Here is a 22,596-nt window from a genome sequence, read left to right as displayed (position 1 = left end):
CTGGGGGATGGGGTGGGGGTGGGGTGGGTAGTACTGAAGATAGAACACAAAGCCCCACTCTTTCTTGGCAAGTGCACTACCACAGAGCTACATCTCCAGCCCACAGTGCACTTTGAGAAAGTAATCTGGCAGAACCGTTCGGAACCTAAAGCATTCATAGAACTTGCCCGCAATACTGTCTCTAGCTAGAATTGTCTTCTGACAGAAACACGCATAAGTGCACAGTGATGCTCACTGCAACACTGGTATTTTAAAAAGGAATTCATATTTTAAAAAGTAGGATACAATCTACTGTAATCAGTGGGAGGAGACCTAAGGTAAAGTGACGTCTACTCCGGAGATAATACTCAGAAAACTCGGTTAGGTGAGTAACCAAGACATAAATGTGTACAAGATCCCTGTGCGCGTGTGTCTGCCTGCATGTATGACGGGAGAAGAGCGGAAGCCAGAGGAAGCCGGAAGGAAGGAGAGTATGCACGGGTCACACGTGCATACCTGCAGGTCATCAATTGCATCAGAAGGCCTCACAGAGTAAGCAAGGTACATTGATGAGTGTTGGCTTTGAGGTTGGGAATTGGGGAAAGCAATGTGAGAGAAACTTTTATGTTTTTATTCGTCTAAGAAGAAGCTTTGTCAAGCATTACTAATATTACTAATATGATTTAAAAATGAATAACAGGGGCTGCAAGTGTAGCTCTGCAGTACAGTATCTGTCTAGGAAGAGGAGGCCCTGTGTTATAACTCAGGTACTGCAAAAACAGACAAAAACCAGTGGCAAAAAGATGGAAACATCATGTTGCGGTTACATGATGAATCTTTATAATAAATTATCAAACATGACAAAAGGATGGGTGGGCAGTGCTCTTGTTCCTGCCTATCTTGGTCCCCCTGCAGTGAACTGAATAAACTCCTTTTCTCCCAAAAAGAAAACAACCACACAAGGTAGGCTGAGCTCCCTGACTATGATCACCACTTGAAGGTGCCTGACCCTCCAGCCAATGAGAGCACTTCCCTGGGATTAGCGGCTCCTGCTGGTGGGGACAGCCCCCTTTTCAAGGCACTTGCTTACCCCCTTCAGCGCTGTGTAGACAGGCACAGTGACATTCTTGTAGATGAGGCCAGAGAAAGCTCCAGGGAATGCAAGGGCAGGTGGTCCCGAAGCTGAGGGGAAAAGAAGAAGGTGATGACCTCTGGAGGCACAGCTCAGCCAGAAGCTCAGGGAGGAAACTGGGCAAAAGCCTGAATTATCTCCTTTTCCTATTTCTGTTTCTCTGTGGGGTTCATGGTCCCCAAGAATAAAGAACCCATTACCACAGAACCCAGGCATCACCCTTAACCAGTTCCTCTCCAGAAAGCTTACACCATGTCCAACTCTTGCCGAAGTGAGTTATAAATATGCCATCATTGCAGATGGCATGAGTGCTCAGTGACTCCTGAGCCAGTGGGCAGTGCCCATCTGAACCATGGGGCTCAGGGCTCTTCCCACTCAGGCCAGTCCTGCAGGAGGGAAACATTCAGAGGCAGGAGGCAAGACTTGAGGATCTTCTTTGCTAGATGAGACCGAGCTTGTGTAACCCACTTCTGTTTCCAGGCAGTCCTTGCTACCTGCTGCAGCCCGGGAATGGGAGCCAGCCCCATAGGAGATCAGTAGGCCCTTCACAGCCCACTGTACTCACCGCAGCAGGCAGTATTACTTCTTCGGGAAGACACGTCTGACAGCTGCATGCCTGACGTGGCCATTGCATAGATCCTGCTCTCCTGAAAGAAAAAGTCCTGACCATCAGCGACTAGGCTCACCTCAGCCATTCCAAGAAAGTGGAGGGAAGGTATGACTTGTAGTTAGCAGAACTGAGTTCACCACTCACAAGGAGCTGGTTACTGAGGGATTTTAAACAAATGTCTTCATTTCTAAGCCTTAATTTCTCAGTTCTAAAATACAACTGACTTTTTAAAGAGTCTGAAAATGGAATCAAATTAAATAATTAATGTATAATATAATGTATAAATACAAATAAATGTATAATATAAACATCTCAGGACATGATCCATGCCCAACAGATATTTACTCCCTCTGGCCTCCACTCTTTCTCTTGAGGCAAGGGAGGTTTAAAGAGAGCTGATCAATAACCTCCCCGTTTCTTGGATTCTGGACTGTTTTAGAGACCCCTGGGTCCTCGGTGTCAACCCCAGAGGTTGAGAGTGTGGACAATGGGGAAGGAAGAGCCACAGGGAGATAGATACTGTTTTGTAATTCAGCTGTTTGAAGGCTAGGGTGCATTCGCTTTCTACAATAGCTATGTGCATATGTTAGGCTTCCAAGACCAACCACAAAGCCGCTGTAGCCAACAGGATTCCAGGTTCCTATAGTAAAGCATTTCTGCAGAAAATTCTGGCACTAACTATCCACTCCCCTAGTCTGAAGCTCACTCTAGGGCAAAAGAGTTTTGCTCCAACAGCCTAGAGGGCCCTTCCCAGGCTTCTCCAGAGCTGTTTGCTTCACTACAGGGAATGTGAAACCCCTCTCAGGTGACTGATGAGTCACAGGGCTGACCAGGAAGTCTGACATGCTGGACCAGAGAAGCAACTAAAAAAGAGACAGGGATGAATACTGGGGTGTGGCCTGGGGGGGGGGGCTGGGGGTGATGCAGAATGATATGCTGAGGTATCCAGAGCTATGGCAAGACTGGTGGAAGACAGTAGAAGACACTGAGGCAGGACGGTGACATCTGGGGTGAGGAAGGACTAGCTGGGTGTAGATCTCTGTCCATAATGATCACGCAGGGACTTTCACCAAGGACAGGCTCCCACTTCATAAAAGAAATGAAACTCAAAGTTGAGGGAAGGTCAAACAAAAGGTAGCTCTGTTGGACAAAGGCCACTGTCTCCCTCACGGTTATTAAAGGGTTAAGAGAAAAGAGCTATGCACAGTGGAAAGGAAGGTATACTGCCGTCATCAACTACTTGGACTGAGGATGTCCTTCTCTGAATTCCAGACTCCGCTGGTGGTCACTGCCTGAGGGGATGCCTAGGCTTAGCTGGGGACTTTGGGTGAGCTGGCAAGTAACAAAGGGGACTGAAAATAGGCGACAACCTCTTCTTACACTGCACTGCTAGAAACTGGGGTTCCTGGGTGCTGGATGGAAGTGGGGTGCAGTCAGTGGAAAGACCCAACGCTGAGCCTTAACACCTTCACCCTGAGTGCAGCTGAAAAGGACTGCACATGGGGCCTTCTGCTGCTGTGGCTTTTTGAAGGCTCTCATCATGTTACCAGGCTGGCCTGGGCTCCTGGGCTCCCTGGAGAGAGCCTGGAGCAGAGCCGCTGGGACTTACACGCTCACCTGGGTAAAGCTTCTCATTTGTCCTCCTCCTTCTTCCTCTCTTTCACTCTCTCATACACACACGTGTACACACTTAACATGTCTGGACAAAATATAAGAACCACTGTTAACCACAGTGAGCAGCTACTTTCTGGTAAAATGGCCGACGTGAACAATAGTTCATTCAGGTAACACCTACTGAACAAACTCCTCTTTCAGCACCCTGTCCAACTGTTCCCTTGTCCCCATTTAGCTTCAGGGCTGCAGAACAAGATAACAATGGACAGCAGGGGCCACTAAAGTCAGGCTGACCACCAGGGACCTCACACGTTGTCACCTATTGTCTTGACTTCCAACCTTACTCAACACTCATGACCGAAGGCGTCTTACAGCACCCAGAGAGCTGGCCTGCAGTCACTGTTAAGGCTACAGTCAAAATCCTAGGTGGGAAGCCTCCCTGAAATAGCACTTCAAAAGCAGACCTGGATGTGTGCTGCTGACATTAGGACCTCCAGCCCACCTGAAAGAATCCATTTTCTCCACTACCAGGAGTAGATGTCCTAACACACCATGGCATTGGGCTTAATTAAAAGTCTGACCTCAGCTAGAGAGATGGCTCAGTAGTTTAGAGCACCGTCTGCTCCTCCAAAGGTCCAGAGTTCAATTCCCAGCAACCACATGGTGGCTCACAACCACCTGTATGTAATAGGTTCTGATGTCCTCTTCTGGTGTGTCTAAAGACAGCTACAGTGTACTTACATTGATCTATGAGGCTGCGTCCTGGGTCAGTGCAGCTAGAGTGCTGGGGCTGTGCTTCAGGGCAGCCACGCCTCTACTGAAAGCCTCTTTCCTTCATTAAAAGCCTGGCCCCGGGAAGCGGCTGCACTGTAGACACCACTTTCCTGTCTATCAAAGGGAGCTATAACACCTAATCCCTCGTGAAGATGAGGATATTTTCCAGTGCCAGACTCTGCGCCAGGCCTTTGTGTTACCCTCATCAGCGAACTGTGAACTAGTAATACCCTCCCTCCTTGTTTTTATTTTAACCTTATCACGGATGTCAGACACTCAGCGCAGGAGAAAGAACCCTGACCCCATCCTCACACTGTATCAGTGCACGTTCAGCCTCATTTTATCTGGATCCCACCTCCACCCTAGACACCAGGTCACAGTATAGAATGTTACCTATAAGGAAGCTAAGGCTCAGAGACAAAAATAGCAATGACAGACCACTAACCACTTACAGGTGCTTGCTCAATACACATTTTAATTAACTGTTTAAATATGTAGGGGGGTTTGTCTGCATGTTTGTTTGAGCACCACGTGTGCTCTTGGTGCCTGAGGAGACCAGAAGCGGTCATTTGATCTGAAACTGTAGTTGTAGGCACTTGTGAGCCAGGACCATGGGGGTGCAGGAACTCAAACCTGGCTCTTTTGGATGAGCTGAACCATCTCTATAAAATCTCTCAGTATACATTCACTCCTCCTAGGATCTCTATTGGGAGGAGCAGCCAGATAGCTCAAACACTTGCCACCAGGCCTGACAACTTGAATTTGATTCCCAGAATCCGCACAGTGAAAAGGAGAAAACTGACTCCTGTAAGTTGTCCTCCGACCTTACATGGGAACCACGGCACATGAGACCCCTCCCCCACATTAAGTGTAAATAAATAAACAAACCCTATTAGTACTCACTACCCCCATTTTGGAGATAGGAAACTTGGTCTACAGCCATAGTAACGTGCCTACTCTCATAGGAAGAAGAAATTCGACACAGTTGCGTGACCTTGGGCACAGTCCTTCACTTTCACATGTCACCTCAGAATCAAAGTGAATGAGAAGACACTTGAAACCCCAGGTTTGGCATGGGCACGTGTCATTTCAGACTGGCTCTGCCCTGCCTAGGTGAGTGGGTCAGGCAGGCCTGCCCACCAGCCTTACCACAACTGCTGACAGACTGAGCCTTATCTCATGCTCAGCCCTGGATATTCTCAGTAAAAACCATGCCTACGGTTGGCCCCTCTGCCCAACCCCGATGAAGTCACTTACCCAGGATGGAAACCGGTGCAGTGGGGGTGTAGGTGGCTTGTTCTCCAGTTCTACTTCCTCCAGTTCACCTCTGCGGGACATGAGGCTCTCTCTTTCTTCTTGCTTCCCCGTTGGAGGCAGCTCCTCCATCTCCATCTTCTCTGCTTCTTCCCGGGCTTTAGCTCTGGCTTCAGACTTGGAGAAGCCAGGTGAGTGGAGGGCTGACAGGGTTCCGATCTCAATGCTTACCACATGGTCAAAATGCCCAGGGCCCACCTGGGGCTGACTATGGTGCCTTTTGGCTACTTGGAAGCTGTCCCGGGGGATGCTGGGAGCCCGCACCTTTGGCAGGGTCAGGCTACTACCAGGGCCACCTTCCCTGGCAGAGATCTTGGTCCCAGGAAATGTTCCTCCCTGAGCAGTGACCAGACCATCCCTGTAAGAGGCTGGCCCATGTTTGGGGCTGCCAGGCTTCATGAACAGCTGACTGGGAGAGCCCTCTCTCTGAAGATGAGATTTAAGGGTCTTGGCCTCTGCCGTTTCCCCAGGATAGACCACGCTGGAACTCAAATCCTCGAGACTTCTGGCTTCTGACAGAGAGTCCTTGCTCTGCAGGGTACCCAGTGAAGGTGTAGGCACAGCCACCTTCAAACTTTGGGCATGGCGATTACTGTCTTGCTCCACAGGCTGGGCGCCGGGCCCTGAAGGGACAGGATCCACCTCTGGGGTTCCCTCCGGAACGGCTAGAAGCTCCTCGGAAGGTGTCATACGAAGATCTGTGGATGAGGCAAAGCCAGGCACATCCATTAAGAACGTCTTTTGTTCTGCCCCACATCTTGGGGTGCATACAAACACCTGGCTGGCCTACTTACCCTCAAGAGCATCCTGAAGGGCTGCCACCTGCTCCACTAGCTGCTGATTACAGGTCTTTAGGTGCTGGTTCTCCATTTCAAGCTGGGAGGAGAAGAAGGAGGAGGAGGAGGAGGAGGGGGAGGGGGAGGAGGAAGAGGAGGAGGGGGGGGAGAAGGAGGAGGAGGAGGAGGAGGAGGAGGAGGAGGAGGAGGAGGAGAAGGAGAAGGTTGAGAGGACTGTGTCACTCAGCAGAGCACATGCCCAGAGCTGCAGGCCTGGGTTTAATACCTAGCAGTATGGAAACAGAATGCCCGATCCCTGCTTGTTCATATACATAAGCCAAAAAAGCCTAAAAGTCCAAATCTTTGAAATACAGTACATGGTATCATTTCATAGCCCCTGCACACACATTCTCTCTGTCTCTTTCTCTCACTCTGTGTGTGTGTATGTGTGTGTGTTTTGAGTCTGTGTAGCCTGTGCTGTCCTGGAACTGGTAATTTTCTTTCTTTCCTCTTTTTAAAATTGTGAGATATAACACAAACAGAAAACTACATCTCACTTCAGTGAGCTGCTGAAATGGTCCTGAAGCTGTTACTCCTGACGGCAGCTGTCAGCACCTGACACGTCCAGCCTTGCCCTTTCACACGCACACTTTGCCCTCCCCACAGAAGGAGCCGGTTCTTAGCTTCCCAGATTCTCCTGCTTCCTGGATTTATATGCTCCTACACACCAGTTTAGCTGGACCCATGCTCACTTTTTGGGTAAGTGTACTTACATGGATGTGGACTTCTCAAATCTATTTTGTTTCTCTCACTATGGCATTTGTGAGTTCTGTCTCTGAGGTGACGGTATTTTCTATTAAATTAAACCCAACACACTTTTCATGAACACTTTGCAGCAAGGGCCAGATAGTAGGGATGGGAGGTATTTATTCTGAGCAGGGGGCCAGTCTGTTTAAAAAGAGCCCTGTTTGCTTGCTAGTTTCTAGTCCTGGCCTCCCAAACCCGGCTGTAGCCAGTGATGAGCTACAGAATCCATGGAGAGAGGAAAGGAGGCTGAGAGGAGAGAACCAGAGGTGCAGAGGTGCTTGGTGCAAACAGTTTGTCTGGGGTGGAAGAAATTTGGGAACAGATGATGATGGACATGAAATATGCTATTGTGTGTGTGTGTGTGTGCGCGCGCGCGCGTATGCTTAGCACCTCTGCATTGGATACTTAGTGAACAGTTAAAATGGCAAAGTTTATGTATACTTTACCACTTTTTTTTTTTTTTTTTTTTTTGAGTCAGGGTTTCACTGTATAGCCCAGGCTGGTCTTAAACTCACAGATTTCTGCCTCCCAAGTGCTGGGATTAAAAGTGTATGTCACCACATCAACACTGACCAAAATTCTGTTTTAAAAAAAGATTTAGTTTGTGTGTGTGCGCATGTGTGTGAGCCTCTGGGGTTGGAGGTACAAGCAGTTGTTAGCTGCTTAATTTAGGTACAGGGAACCGAACTCAGGCCCTCTGTCTGCAAGAGCAGTGCCTGCTCTTAACCACTGAGCATCTCTCCAGCCCACACTTTACAACGCTTCTGAAAAAGAAAAAGGAGAAAGAAGAAATGGCTTTGTGAGTGTGCTCACGGAAAAGAAGCTGAGAGGATTCTCAAACTTCCAGCTACTAATCCCTTTTTCCAACCTCAGACCTAGGAGTAGGCTAGACGGCTGCAGGAAGGCTGACACACACAAAAGGCAAAGGGAGAGGAGTAGGAAGAGAGTGGAAAAGGGGAAAGTGGAGCTGGGTGTGTCTGAATCTCAGCCCTGCAGGACCCTGGCTAACAGAATGAAGACCAGGCTGAGGCAGGCCCCTCAGGCGGAGGTTTTAACTCACTTCTGCTAACTTCACTGTCACCCATTCCTTGATCTTTGCAGCTTTTTCTTGAACAATTTTGGCCTCTTCAGCTCTTGTCTGCTTCTGCAAAGAGACAGCCTTTAGTTAATCACAGCAAGGGAGGAGGGAAGCAGAGCGAATGGACGAGGCGCCGCAGCAGAGAAAATGAATCCCATTCTCTTCAGAAACATTCTTCCTGGGCATGATACCCACACACTTACAGTCTCCGTACCCAGGGGCTGAGGCAGGTGGATCCCAAGATCAGACTGAACTACACAACAAAATCCTGATTTAAACAAAAGTTAAAATGGGAAGCATAATACAAATTCTAAAAACCCGTGGAAGAGAAAATTAGTAATAAATCACTGTCACCATGTATCATCACTGTAAATTACTGTGTGACAAGAGAAAGGCAGCTGAAGAAACTGAAACACACGAGGAAGGTGGCCATGGTGACGGGCAGTGTGCACTCCTCTTTACACAGGCCGAGGTGAGAAGATCAGTTAAACACAGGTTCAAGACCAGCCTGGGCAAATAGACCTGTTTTCCAAACAAAACAAAAGACCTGGCTAAGAAGGATTTGTAACAGAAACAACACACATAGGAGTATTTACCATGAACAATCAAGTAAACACGCAAAGGATATGGATAGAAAGTCAACAAAGAAAGAACCCATGAAAGACTGCCAAGCTCAATCATGATTTTAAACATGGAGATACAGAGGACGTCATTTTCCTCTCAGACTAATTTGATATTACCCCCGGTGTGTAGACTACTGGGACAACTCTCACACAAACTTGCAAGATCTTTGTGGAGACAGACCATACCTGCCAGTGTTTCATACATACTTACATACCCTTGGCCTAACAGCCGCTACACAGGAAGCCCTCGTTGAAATACTATTTGAAAAGCAACACAACACAGGAATCCAAAACCTGAGCTAGCCTGAGTGCCCAGCAACGAGAGTTACTTAAGTAAACAAGGCACAACCACAAAATGAGTCTGATACACAGAGACAAGAGAAGAGGGAAATGAACGCTGGGGAGAGAGGGTAAAGTCCACTTAAGTGTTTTAGACCCTGCTGGGTGTTGTGTGTGTGTAGGGGGGAGTGGTTTTTTTTTTTAACTATAGCATATGTTATGCTTACAGTTTTAAAAACGAACTAAATGAGCACAGAAGCAGTTTTTCTCAAAATAATCAATGGTTGAAAAGGTGTTTGTGTAGCCAGGTCTTTCGTTCCAGCGCTAGGGAGGCAGGCTGTCAGATTTCTGGGTTTGAGGCCAGCCTGAGTCTAGTTCCGGGACAGCCCCCACATCACAGTGAGAACTGAGCTCAGTGGGAGAAGAGTCATGCACCATACACCACCGTGAGAGAGTGTGAGTCTGAGTACCAGTGCTGGGACAGCTTACACAGATGCCTAGACTGAAATAGGAGGTTTGCTTCTACACGAAACTCCCTGCTGTAAAGTACGAGGCACTAAGCCTATCTCTCTGGGCTTGAATCTACACCTCTAAAATGAAAGATGAGACATGCACCTCTTGTTGGGCCCCCTCTGAGTTGAAATAAGAGCACAGAGTTCAGTGCTCACACCACAGGTATTAGCCAGCTCATGAGAATGACTTCCAGACCTAACGGAGCAAGTGATGGGCCCTGAGTTGTTCAGAACCAGCAGAGAGGACTCTTGTTAAGCTCTGAGTGGAAACTGCCTGACACCCAGATGACAGACACAAACTCCAAACCAGAAGGCTATGTATGGAAAGGAGCTGGGAATGGAAGACCTCAGATCAGTAATTCAGACCTGGAAGGACCTTTAAGGCCACCTAGTTCAAGGCTGGTAAACAGTATCCCTGAGGCCAAATGCAAGTCTTCCACCTGTTTGTCTCCCACATAGTTTTATAGATAGATTTATTGGAACAAAGCCATGCCCACTCATTTACAGATCATCGGTTTTTATTTCGCACTCTAACAGCAGAACTGGGCAGTGGCAGGCGCTGACTGTATGACTTGAAAGGCTGGCCGACTTCTGTTCTCTAACGGCCACTAGGTACAGTCTGATCTTTCCCTACTGATTATAATTGCAAACATTTTTATCCTAACCTGGGAGCAAGTCATTCTGCCCCACCAACCATCCGAATGCTGCCACTTCTTCCAACTCTGAGCCAGTCAAAGGAAAAACCATCTCCAGAATCGGTGCATAAAAGACACATCCATCAAGGGAATGTTCAGTGGGTGCTGACAGTTTCCGTTTACCATAATGACTGGAAGGAACTCCTTGAATCTGCTGGAAGCTTTATAGCAAATACACATGCAGATGAGTCAAAGCCTCTTGACTCTATCCTTGGGCTTGTTATGGGGAAGGAGCTAGAACTGAGATGGAAAAGACATGGTGGCACATGTCCATAATCCCAGAACTTGGAAGGTAGAGGCAGGAAGATAAGGAGTGCTTATAAGACCATAATGGTGCTTATAAGACCATGGAGGGGAGAAGTCTGGGCACAGGAAGTAGCAGAAGAAAGGGCCAGAGGGCTTCTGGAAGACCCTAGGAGCAAGACTGCCAACTTGCTTCAATACTGGACAGTGGTCTGTCAGGCTTCCGTATACTCATGAAAAGTCTCCATTTTCAGTGGCAACTCTGTCCTCTGCCTGTCCAGGTTCATTGAGAAACTTTGGCCAACCATCTGTGGACAATCCAGTCCTATGCCATTTCAGTCACATATCAAGTAGCACATGATGGCCTGGCACAAGGCCACCACAGAGAAGGAAAAGATCTCCTTACTAAGTCCTAACCACGTGTCTGATACTGTGCACAGATACCTAAGGGTAATTATTCCCCAAACCTCAGAGGTTTCATAACCTCCGTCGTATAAAGGTGTGAGTCAAGCAGTTTCCCTAGAGAGCAGCAAGCAGCAGAGGTGACATTCCCCTAGGGATAGACTTCCTCTATATTCCCCTAGCTTCTAATGAACAGATGAAGAAGACGATAATGATTGCCATGTAAAAGAAGGGTCTCATGAAAGAATAACTTCCCCATCACTCCGGGGCTCAAGCACAGGTCCTAGAGACACGGAGGCCAACTGATGCAGATGCTAAGAGGGGATGCAGGCTCTGCCTCACATTAGCCCCTACCTGCTTCTCCAGCTGTGCCTGCAGCTGGCTGATGAGCTCATCTTTGCCTTGCATGGCTTTCAGCAATTCTTGGTACTTTTGGTGCAAGCTACCTTTGGAATCCACATTCTTCAGATTGGACAGTTTTATCTTCTCTTCCATCACACCCACCTGAAAAGTACCGACAAGTGCTCATAAGGTCTTGGATCACTCATGAACTTTGCGTAATGGCCAGCTAATACAATATGATACTTCCGGATAATCTGAGCCAATTAATGAAATGACCAGTGAGACCTTAATCTGAGCCAAAGAAGAAACTGACAACTGAGAACTCACATTGGCTACTCAGAAAAGACCAGCTATAATCAGGGGCTTCAGGGTGGCATCTGCTCCTGCCCCACTGGGGCAGAGATACTTGCTACTCACAGGGCATCCATGTGCTTCCTCATATTTCCTAACCCTCTTAGAGTTAGACATGGCCATGCCATGCATCTAACCAAAGGGCTGTAAGTAGAAACAATACACACTTCGGGGCTGAAGTATTTAGTTTTGTAGTTTTGAGACAGGGTCCTGTTCTGTAACCCTGCATGACCTTGAACTAGCCATATTGGTCTGAAGTATTTAAAAATCTGGTACATGGGTACCTAGTAAATTCTCTCCAATGGCAACCAAGAAGGCTGTGTGTTCCAGGCAGAAGTGTCTATACACTGACATTGTAATGTGACAGCGTCACCTACACATGTGTTGTGCTGTTCTAGGGTGCATGCAGACCTCCCATAGGTTATACATGCCTATGTAAGCAGCTAAAAAGACAATGGAACTTCTTTTGACCTGGATTCCTGAATGACGGGAAGCTGGCTCCGAGATAATCCCCACGGGTGTGTCCCAGACATGGTAAACAGACTGCAGTTTCAATCTGTCCCTCAGCACAGCGAAGTCACTTTGGACTAATATACCCACTCACTACACTGAGTCTCCTTCATTAGCACAGAAAGCTCCTAGTACCTTGATGTGTCTGAGCTCACCGATGACTGTAGGTTCTTAAGTGTGAGTCCCTGTGACCGTGGGAAAGGAAGATCATTTCCCGCAGCACTCTCCCACCAACCTCCACACAGTTACCTGTGTTTCTGCATTTTCAGCTCTCTGCTCAGCCTCCAGCAGCCTCTGCTCCAGCTCCTGCATCTGTTGAGGCGGAGAGGGGGGAGGAGAGATATTGGTGATATTGGTCCTGGTAATGAAAGTGGTGTCAGGGCACTCAAGTGCAGACATCAAGTGCCTGTGTAAATGGCTCCAGGAGATCAGACTAGAGATTTTTCATGGCAGTTCTCAGCAGATGAAGTAGAACCGTCATTTTTCCTGAGCGCGGCTGCCCCAACCCTGCCTTGGTCTCCTCTTTTCTCTGCACTGGGTGATGGATAGGCCATGCTGCTGTCTGCCTGTGTGCCAGCATAGACCATGCTTCCATGCTTGCCCATTTTCTGCCAGTGTAAGGGAATGTTCCCTCCACCCCAAGTATCTGACCAGTTGGGGGAGTGGTATTCACGAGTATCCTCTGAAAATTAACTTCACGATTTTTAAAGAACTAGAAAAAGACCAGACTTGGTAGTGAACACCTTTAGTCCCAGCACTTGGGAGGCAGAGGCAGGGGCATTTTGTAAGTTCATGGACAGCCGGGTCTATACATCAAGTTCCAAGAGCTACACAGTAAGATCACGGGAGAATGGGTGTAGGAAGCAAACGAACAAACGAGATACTCAAGCATTTGTATGTCTGTGTATGTGCCGGGGATCAAAGGAAACAGGGGCGTGAAGATTCACCAACGCCTAAATGAAAAGAATGTCTGGCTAAGTAGGTAAAAGCATTTGCTGGGTGAGCACTTCCTGACAATCTGATTATATCTCTGGAAACAGAGGTGATGGTTCAAATCTGTAATCCCAGCACTTCTACCATGAGATGGGTCCAATGGGAGGCAGAGACAGAACTGGCCAGGAATGAGCCAGCTAGTGCACAGGTAGAAAGGAGAAGGCCAAGAGACAAATCCTGAAACTTGTATTCTGACCACACACACACACACACACACACACACACACACACACACACACACACAAAATGTATTTTTAAAATTCTATCTTGCATAGGGCATAGCAGTATACTCTTGCAATAACAACCCTGAGAGGTTGGACAGAAAGATAAAAAAAATCCAGGACTGGTACGTACAAAATTCTTAACAGCTTGGGCAGCAGAAGATCATGTCTTAATAAGTAAATAAATAGATAAGTGGATCAACACAAACAAACAACAAAATATGTACTGGGCCATCCAGATGGCTCAGCAGATGGAGGATGCTTTTCTGCACAAGCCGGGTGACCTGAGCTCATCTTTGAACCCATATAAAGGGAGAAGGAGGGAGTTGGCTCCACAACGTTGTCCTGTGATCTCCACACAAACACGCTGTGTAATTTAAGAAACAAGACCATCTCCCTACCTACTTCCCCACCTACTTTGCTGGTTGGAGGTATAGCAGTGGTAAACCACTCGCCTGGCATGTGCTTACATGGGACTTACTCAGAGATCGGCTGCCTCTGCCTCCTGAGTGCTGGAATCTTATGAGGAGGCTCTTCAGGGACAAGCTCTAAGCTTCAGCCTAAGAAACAGGTCGTGGCCTAGAGGACGTTGTCCCTTTGTAGCTCCCACAAGCTCACGGCTTAGCGTGGAGCCTGGGTTCTCCCTCGGCTGGCAACCCTCTGTGTGCTACATGAACCACTTGCCATTAATTCCCACGGCTCTGTGTCAAAGGTCCTGTGCCTCCCTGAGACAGTGCCAGCTGCTTCCTCTCCCTCGTGCCCCAGGGCAGCACATGTTCATTCATGAGAGACACGCCTCACCCTTCTCTGTGTGGCTGGACAGACTCAGAGCCCTTTGCTTTCCAAACTCCGTCCTCACCCCGCTGTTCACTGAGGACTTGACTTCTCCAGAAATTTAACCTTGTCTCCCTTGGCATGACACAGTAAGCAATTCCCTGTCTTTTTACAGGCATATCTCAGCCATAGAGCAACATTGAGAAGGGAGGAAGAGAAGCTGTGCTGGCCTGGGCTAGGGGAAGGGACAGCAGAGCTGTAGGTCATGTTTGAGAGTCTCTTTTCCCAGGCTGCATTCCCTTGGATCAAGAAGACATGGCTACTTTAAGTAGCCACTGCATCTGGGGAGCAGCTGGAGGATGCTCCTCCAAAGGTCCAGGTAAAACTCGAAGTTATACCCACTGGTCTCCCAACTGGTGAGAAGGACCAAGGGCAAGTGCACTTCCTCCCTTTACCTTCTACTGAATCCAGTCACCATGAACGAATTACTCAGCTCAAGCTAGGAGAGAGGGCCGCTTCTGACAGATCCCAGTATCATTTAGGTCAAACCACATGGTCCTAGGCCAGCCCAGGGCTCCCTGACCTTCAGCCAGTTTCACACTGCACAGGACAACACTACACACGGGACAGTACTACACACAGGACAACACTACACACGGGACATTACTACACACGGGACAGTACTACACACGGGACAACACTACACATGGGACAACACTACACACAGGACAACACTACACACAGGACAGTACTACACACAGGAAAACACTACACACGGGACAACACTACACACGGGACAGTACTACACACGGGACAACACTACACATGGGACAACACTACACATAGGACAACACTACACACAGGACAGTACTACACACAGGAAAACACTACACACGGGACAGTATTACACACAGGACAATACTACACACGGGATAACACTACACATGGGACAGTACTACACACGGGACAACACTACACACAGGACAGTACTACACATGGGACATTACTACACATGGGACAGTACTGCACATGGGGACAGGACTACACACAGGACAACACTACACACGGGACAGTACTACACACGGGACAACACTACACATAGGACAGTACTGCACACGGGACAACACTACACACGGGACAGTACCACAGGGATAGATGTGGCTGTCCCACCTGTAAAGATCTTCCAGGTGGGAGGACTGAATGATAGTGGTACTGACCAACTCAATATTAAACTGTTCTCCCTTCAGCTCTGCACAGGCTAAATTTTTTGAAATTTTGAAACCTGGAAGCAAGACTGAGAGGCCAGTGAGCTGCACAGAAGTATAAGCCTCACCATGTCATGGCTGTTGGACAAAAGTGAAGAGCTTACTGCTGCCCTGGTCCTTCTAACAGAGTTCCTGTTTGCTTTGGCTAACCAGTGTTGAGGGTTTTGTCCTCCTGAAAGAACCTAATTAATGTAAAGACTTGGAGTATTCTAAGAATACAAGTTTCCCAGATGGTTAGACTGTAGTTCTAACATCTGTTCTGTGGCTCAGAAGCCATAGGCTTTCCTTGGGAAATAATTCACTTTTATGACCATCCACAATGACTGTCTCCCATTTTCTAATTTTGTCATATGGAAAAGTTTGTCTTAGTCAGTCTGTGGTGGTGGGAATGCCTTTAATCCCAGCACTAAGGAGGCAGAAGCAGGCATATCTCTGAGTTCGAGGCCAGCCTGGTCTACACCAGAGAAACCCTGTAAGGCCATCCAGAGCTAGTCGCTTCCTGTCAGCCACTGGCAAGCAGCTCTGCCCCACAGCCGCTGAGTCCTCTGTTGCAAACCCTCCCTGTGATTAACTTTTCAGGACACTTGGGGCTCCACAGAACTTTTCTTTCACTGCTATGCCCCTTATGTGGGGAGGAAGAGGTCCTAAAACTAGCTTCTAAACACTGAATGGTTTTAAACATACAGAACTCCTGGTTTTCCCCTTTACTGAAAGCTTTAGTGTTTATATAAATGTGTGAGTGGATAAATACGTGTGTGCACACATGTGTGATTGGTGCCTGTGAACCTGGAGAGGGTGTCAGATCTCCTGGATCTGCAGTTACAGGCTGCCAGATATGTCTGCCGGACTGAACTCAGGTCCTCTGCAAGAGCCGCAAGTACTCTTAACCCTGGAACCATTTCTCTAGCCTTTTAGAAAAGGAACTTTTGAGGGGCCAGAGATATGGCTCAGCATTGGCTGCTCTTGCAGAAGACCTGGGTTTGATTCTCGGCTCCCACATGGTGGCTCACAACTGTCTGTAACTCAAGTTCCAGGCAATAGAGGTCCTCTTCTAACCTCTGCAGGCACATACATACATGTGGGCAAAACACACACAGAAATATAAAGTAAAATACATTTTAAAAGAGCTTTTATTCTGGTTCATGAGACAGACTCTATTTATGTAAGTCCATGCTGTCCTCAAACTCATGATCCTCCTGCCTCGGCTTCCTGAGTGCTGAGATTCAAGGCGGCCTGCACAGGAGAAAAGCAGCGTCATGGCCGGCTGCGTATCTTCAGCAACTTCCAGTACTGGCCTTGAATGAAGAGAAGTTTTACTTTTGTTTCTGTGAAGACAGATTTTCCGCACTGCTGCTGGAGTGCTTGCAGGGCAGGCGTAATCAAGCTGGCTTGTCACCCTTAAGTCTAAATTCTCTCACGGAGGAGGCCGGAGGCCGCTGCTTCCCCACCCCTCCTTTCTGAGGCACGCTTGGAGCTGTGAACACGGGCTCTAGGGGCAGGCCACTCTGAGTTTGGGTTCCGTTCCTCCTCTCGGACGCATCCCTAAGACCATGCCCTCAGCTCTCCTCTTAGTGTGTGGGTCTCTCACGATGTGCCAGCCAAGGAGGTGCCAGGTTTACACAGCTGTCAAGGATCCACTTTCACCAGCTGCAGTTAGGACTCATACGCTCCCTGGGACTTGGCTTCAGCTATCTGATGAAAAGCACTTGGCACCAATCTGGTATTCAACTCCTCATGTCCAAAGCAACTTATGGCACATGGCAGCACTGTGAAATACAAACCCACAGCAGCGGCAGAGTAGCAGGCACCCTCCTACACCCAGTACTGCCATGGGCAGAGATCCCTGAGTTAAGACCTTCGCTGAGACCTGGGTCTCAACTGTTCTTCTGAAAAAGGGGCTCAAGCCAGGTGTGGGAGTGCACGCCCACCATCCAGATACTTAGGAAGTGCAGGAGAAGCAGAAGTTCAAGGTTAGCCTTGGCTAATTAGAAATTGAAAGCCAACCTGGTCTCTGTGAGATGGTCTCAAAACAACAACAAAACCCCCAAAAGCTGGGGGTGTAACTCAGAGGAATAACACATTGCTTACCATGTACAAAGCCCGGACTTGACTCCCAACACCCCAAAGTTCATGCCCAGCATTTTTACTACTACCTTTTACACACTGGACAAAACAGTACAGGTAAAAGTAAAGGTTTGGGGGCCTAGCTGATGTCCTCAGTGTGGCTTTGGAATACCACATCAATCTGAGAGCTGTGGTCACAGGTAGATGCTAGCACCTAACTAGACTCTCCTACTTCCAAACATCTGCACTACAGCAGACTGATAGATTTACATTTATTTCTTCCGTTGCTTCTTTGTCCCTTCGGTAGGTCCTCTCTCCTTTTGTTTGTTTGAGCCAAGATCGCATATAGCCCTACCTGACCTTGCTTCTGAAAGGCAATCAGGGGGTGACTTCCTCCTGAGAGCTGGGATTATAGGCACTGTCTACCATACCTGGTGTGTATTCCCCTTTTCTATACTTCCTCTCCTATTTACCATCTGTATCCAGGAGACTTTATTCCACTTCCTCGCGGTATGAGTTAGTGTAGAACTTATTTTTACTCATTCTCACTTTTATTATTCTTGACTCAAGACAGCTGATTGCTGAGACAGTAACTTGGTGGCAGAGTGCTTGTGTAGCATGTATGAGGTCTATCCTTAGCACCACAGAATGAGAAGGCGGGGGGGGGGGGGAGAAACAGCTGAGTTTATCTGGGCAGAAGGAATACAGGCGACCTCTGGATCATACACTTAGAAGGAGAGAGTGAGACCAGGAGCACCAGGGTGAACCATCGTCCAGCTCAGGGCTAGACTGCTTCTGTCTGGGAATTTACACTTGACAGACACAAGCATGTGTCCGGTCTTAGCCACTGTTTGGCTCTTAGAGCAGCCACACTGCTAAGTAGCTAAAAAGAGAAGACAACGATGTTTAAGTTCTGAATCCTGTTCTCATCCTGTGTTCTCTGAATCTTCGGCTTCACCTCTCTTCTCGAGTTTGGAATGTTTGCAGGCATTAACTTTTCAAATAATCCCTCCTCCACGCTCTTCTTTCTGGCTGCCAGGGAGTGTGATTTGGAATATACAGGTTCTCAGCATCCTGCGTTCACATCTTGCTGTTTCTGTGTGTGTGTGTGTGTGTGTGTTGTTGTTGTTGTTGTTGTTGTCATTTTCTTGGTGATTTCCTCTGGTGTGTGTGTGTGTGTGTGTGTGTGTGTGTGTGTTGTTGTTGTTGTTTTCTTGGTGATTTCCTCTGGTGTTCCTGCCTGTTCATACCTTCTGGGAGAGTACCTACCTGCATTCACAAGGCACTAGGTTTTATCCCTAGTAATAGACACACAGCCTGTCTTATGATGCCCAACCTGTATTTAATCTATCAACTGAAAAACTAATTTCAATGAGGAGGCTTTCTCAAAGGTCTATCTGGCTTTTAAAGTCAGCCTGTCTTTTTGATACAGTGTTGTTCTTGTCTCAAGTTTTCAATTTCTTTATTCTATCATCAGTAGTTTTTGTTGTTGTTGTTGTTGTTGTTTTAAGATTTATTTATTTATTTTATGTGAGTACACTGTAGCTGTCTTCAGACACACCAGAAGAGGGCATCAGATCCCATTACAGATGGTTGTGACCCACCATGTGGTTGCTGGGAATTGAACTCAGGACCTCTGGAAGATCAAGTGCTCTTAAGCACTGAGCCTTCTCTCCAGCACATCAGTAGTTTTCAGTGAATTATTTTACAGTCTCTTGTCCACAGTTGTATCTTTAGAAGTTCAACTGTTTCTTGCATGTGTGAATTTCTACTAACTACAGATTACCCCCTCGGCACTTTTTGTTTTGTATTGTTTACATTCATCTTTACTAATTCTGACTCCTGGGGACTCCTGTGTGACCTGTAGTGACTCTTGTTTCTCCAAGGTAAGCATTGCTTATCTACATCATCCCTTCAGAGTTTCTATGGGCTCCAATCAAGGTCCTCTACCTTGTTTTATCTGAGGTTATTTTGTTGCCATATTTTTATTTTAGAAGTCTTTCCCCCTGAGATATGTTTCTGCCCAGTTGGTTGAACAGAGCCCCCTTCCAGTTTCTTTCCCTTATTCCCTCCCCCAAGGCCACAGCCTAAGGCAAGATCCTCAAAGTTTATACTGACAAAACCATTTTCCAGAAGCCATTTAACCAGACATTAACAGCATTCCCAAGACTAAGGACAAAAGGACTGAGCAACCCAAGAACAGACACCCTAAACAAGCAACCCGCCAGGTGATTCAGACAAAGGGGTTCTGACCATACCATCCTTTGACCCACTACCCTCTCCCTGAGGTGGCAGTACCCATTGGCACCTACAGGAACTCAGTACTGTCTGAACTAAGAAAGCAAGCCATGGGAATGCCAAAGTGACACTACCCACTTGCTTTCCAAACTCCAGGCTGCAGGAGCACCAGAAGGAGCAGGTCATTTGTCCCATCCTCTTCAGCTTTACTAATCAAGGCTTGGGCCTTACTTATTAGGGGTAAGCTGAGCTTTACCTTTGTACCGAGAAAGGATTAGCTAAGCACATTGACACTGTAATCAGAACCATCAAGAGAACAGTTAGTTGAGTCATTCACCTGCTGGCTACCCCCACAAATACATTTTAACTGCAGGTCTCCACTCTCTAAACAGGTTGTACTTGTGAGAGTCAGCCACTTGAATGTACCTTCCCAGGGAGATGTGACAACATCTCATTTTTGCAGACCAGCCTACCTAAGCTTATAAAGATAACACACCTGTTCACATTACTTCACTTGTGTCTGAACTCTTACATAAGTTATCAGGTACAAGTCTCAAAATAACTCAGGTGCATAATCATGCCCTGGCCCGAGAGGTGGAAGTTCACAGAGCCGGGTAAGTTTTTTCCAAAGCTTGTTTGCTGTCCCCAGAAAATCAGGTGCTTTCTGAGGCTCGTCTGATAATAAGGAACAGGCAGGAGGGTAGGGATTCCCATTGTTCTCCCAAAGGGTCATCCAGCCCAAAATAAGGACAAAGTGTTAACAGCAGTGGTAACATCCAGAGAAATAATGCTGAAGATGATAACCCACACGGACTCAAAGTGACAGAGAACCAAGAAGACCATATTGTTTTTAAATTTTAATCATTTCTGACAGTCTCACTAAGTAACCCCAGGTTGGCCTTGAATCCTTAGAAGGTGGGAGTGGCCTTGAACTCAGAGAGTCTGCTCCCTGAGTGCTGAGATTAAAGCGCTACACCACCCAGCTCAACTGTCCCATTCGTCCCCATGTGACACCTGACATGGCAGAGCCAGGAGAAATGTCAGATGACAGCTTTTGAGTTTTCATGTATCGTGAAAAATGTAGCAGAATCTTGGTGATCAAGGGAGTGATTGAGTGAGTGGGCAAGAAAGAGAGAGAGTTCTGTTTGCTCCTGCCCTGATGATGTGAGAAAATTGCCTCCTCTGATCTCCAGAGACTTACCTTGTCAGCCAACAGCTCCCTTATCTTGCTGGCCTGAAGGCGGAAGCGAAAAAGCTGTGTCTCCAGGGAAAGGCAGCGCTTCTGCCAGTCTATGTTGGCCACATCCACCTTGACTTCTGCCATCATGGAACCAGCTTCCAAATCCCCCAGGAGCTCCAAGATCCAGCACACTGAGAATGGAAAGATAAGACAGTCAGAGGAGGTGGAGTGGAGGGAAGGAGAAAAGGAGAGCAAAGGGCAAGGAAACAGGGTGGGGAGGAGAGGTGACTCCAACTCTGCCTACTGTGTCCCAGGCCATCCAGAGACAGGACCAGGTGGCGGAGCAGCTTTAGGACAAAGCCTAAGGCACCTTATGAAGAACCCTGTTTCTTGTGATTGTTGTCTGTTTTAATTTAGTAAGTGATCTTTATAAAGAGTTGCAGGCCTTAAATCCCCTTAATTGACATACAAAGCGTTAGGTTTTATTGTGGTATTTTCAGATAGAAGTTGCTTTTGTCCACTCCACTGCCCACCTGGGCCAACAGGCACCATCTTAGATTTCCTGTTACATGCGCTGTTGCCCACCCCGCCTTCCTCAGCACTGCTCTTCCCTCTCTGGTTCCCTTTCTAGTTTTCCAACTGTTGCTCAAACTCTCTCCTGGGGGAGATGTAAACAAACAGCAACTCCCTCCTTACAGGACACCAACAGCAAACCAGAGATAACTCTTGCTTACAGAGCACGGGTAACTTACAGGAATGTGGGTGACTACAAAGCCATTTCACCCCAGCATGGATGACAACTTCCCTACTGCTGCACAGATGGCGTCTCCTCACTCTAACATTCCAGCTGATATACTCTAGCCCCACAAGGTCCTGTGAAACGAGGGCAGGAGGTGAGAGGAAAGCCTCAGGAATCTCAGGGGAGGAGATTTTTCTATGTGGGAACTTCAATAGTTAACAAGCCCCATCTTGGGGGGGGGGTCACTTGCAAATAGTCACAGCTGTTGTGATGAAATATAGGCTATTCAACTTGGATGATGGGGCTCTATGAGAACCTATACCCACTCCTGCTCAAAGCCTATGCGCGCGCACACACACACACACACACACACACTGAAAGCTAAGATCTATGTATTAGATAAGAAGAGGTAGAATCTTTCTGAGACTAGGTCACCTTGCTTAATATAGTAACTTCCAGATCCATCAGTTTTTCTAAAGATTTACATTTTTATTTACAGCTGAACAAACCTACTTTTGGCATACACCACATTTCCATTATCCACTCCCCCGGTGAACTTTCAGGCTGGTTCCATTTCTTTTGCATTATGAACAGTATAATGGTAATATGGAGGACCAAGTATGTCAAGTATCCTGTATGGTAAGATACGGAGTCCTTTGGGAATATGCCCAGGAGTAGCACAGCTGAGTCATTCGGAAGTTATAGTCTTAATTTTTTTTATGACATTTAAAAAAATAACGTGACTGCAATTCATGGTGTCCATATACTTCCAGGTGTGGTGCCATCCACCAGAGCATGATGCACCTACCAGGCCACACCCTCAAAGAAAACTGACTCCTCCCCAGAAGCCATCTGTTGTCCATGGCAACTCACCTAGGGGCGGAGGTTCATGAACTCCTTCCCTGTTTTTAATTTCTTGAGAAACTTCCATGGTAATTTCTATATTGTACTGGTTGACATTCACATGCCTATTAGCACTGACTCCCTCTACTTCCTTGCCAGTGTTTGCCATCACCTGCTTTCCGGATGGTAGGTATTCCAACTGGCTGAGAAGTGAAACAGGGCTCCCTTGTTTTTCACT

At 47.4% G+C, this 22,596-nt stretch overlaps 1 protein-coding gene across 1 annotated transcript in view; it reads right to left on the bottom strand.

Annotated features, from left to right (window-relative positions):
• PLEKHH1 (pleckstrin homology, MyTH4 and FERM domain containing H1) overlaps positions 1 to 20,920 on the bottom strand; it is a gene marked incomplete at both ends in the record, with an annotated part of 35,977 nt that extends 15,057 nt beyond the window's left edge. The window contains 8 exons of the mRNA XM_080914300.1: positions 1,070 to 1,161; positions 1,677 to 1,758; positions 5,367 to 6,121; positions 6,218 to 6,299; positions 8,067 to 8,150; positions 11,193 to 11,342; positions 12,291 to 12,353; positions 20,798 to 20,920. Of these exons, the coding sequence (XP_080770426.1) occupies positions 1,070 to 1,161; positions 1,677 to 1,758; positions 5,367 to 6,121; positions 6,218 to 6,299; positions 8,067 to 8,150; positions 11,193 to 11,342; positions 12,291 to 12,353; positions 20,798 to 20,920 (1,431 nt within the window). The remainder of the gene's footprint in view (positions 1 to 1,069; positions 1,162 to 1,676; positions 1,759 to 5,366; positions 6,122 to 6,217; positions 6,300 to 8,066; positions 8,151 to 11,192; positions 11,343 to 12,290; positions 12,354 to 20,797) is intronic.
• Between the last annotated feature and the right edge of the window lie 1,676 nt (positions 20,921 to 22,596).

This window comes from Micromys minutus (genome assembly GCF_963924665.1).
Source record: "Micromys minutus genome assembly, chromosome: 1".
NCBI lineage: Eukaryota > Metazoa > Chordata > Mammalia > Rodentia > Muridae > Micromys > Micromys minutus.
This window is presented reverse-complemented; position numbering and strand designations above follow the sequence as displayed.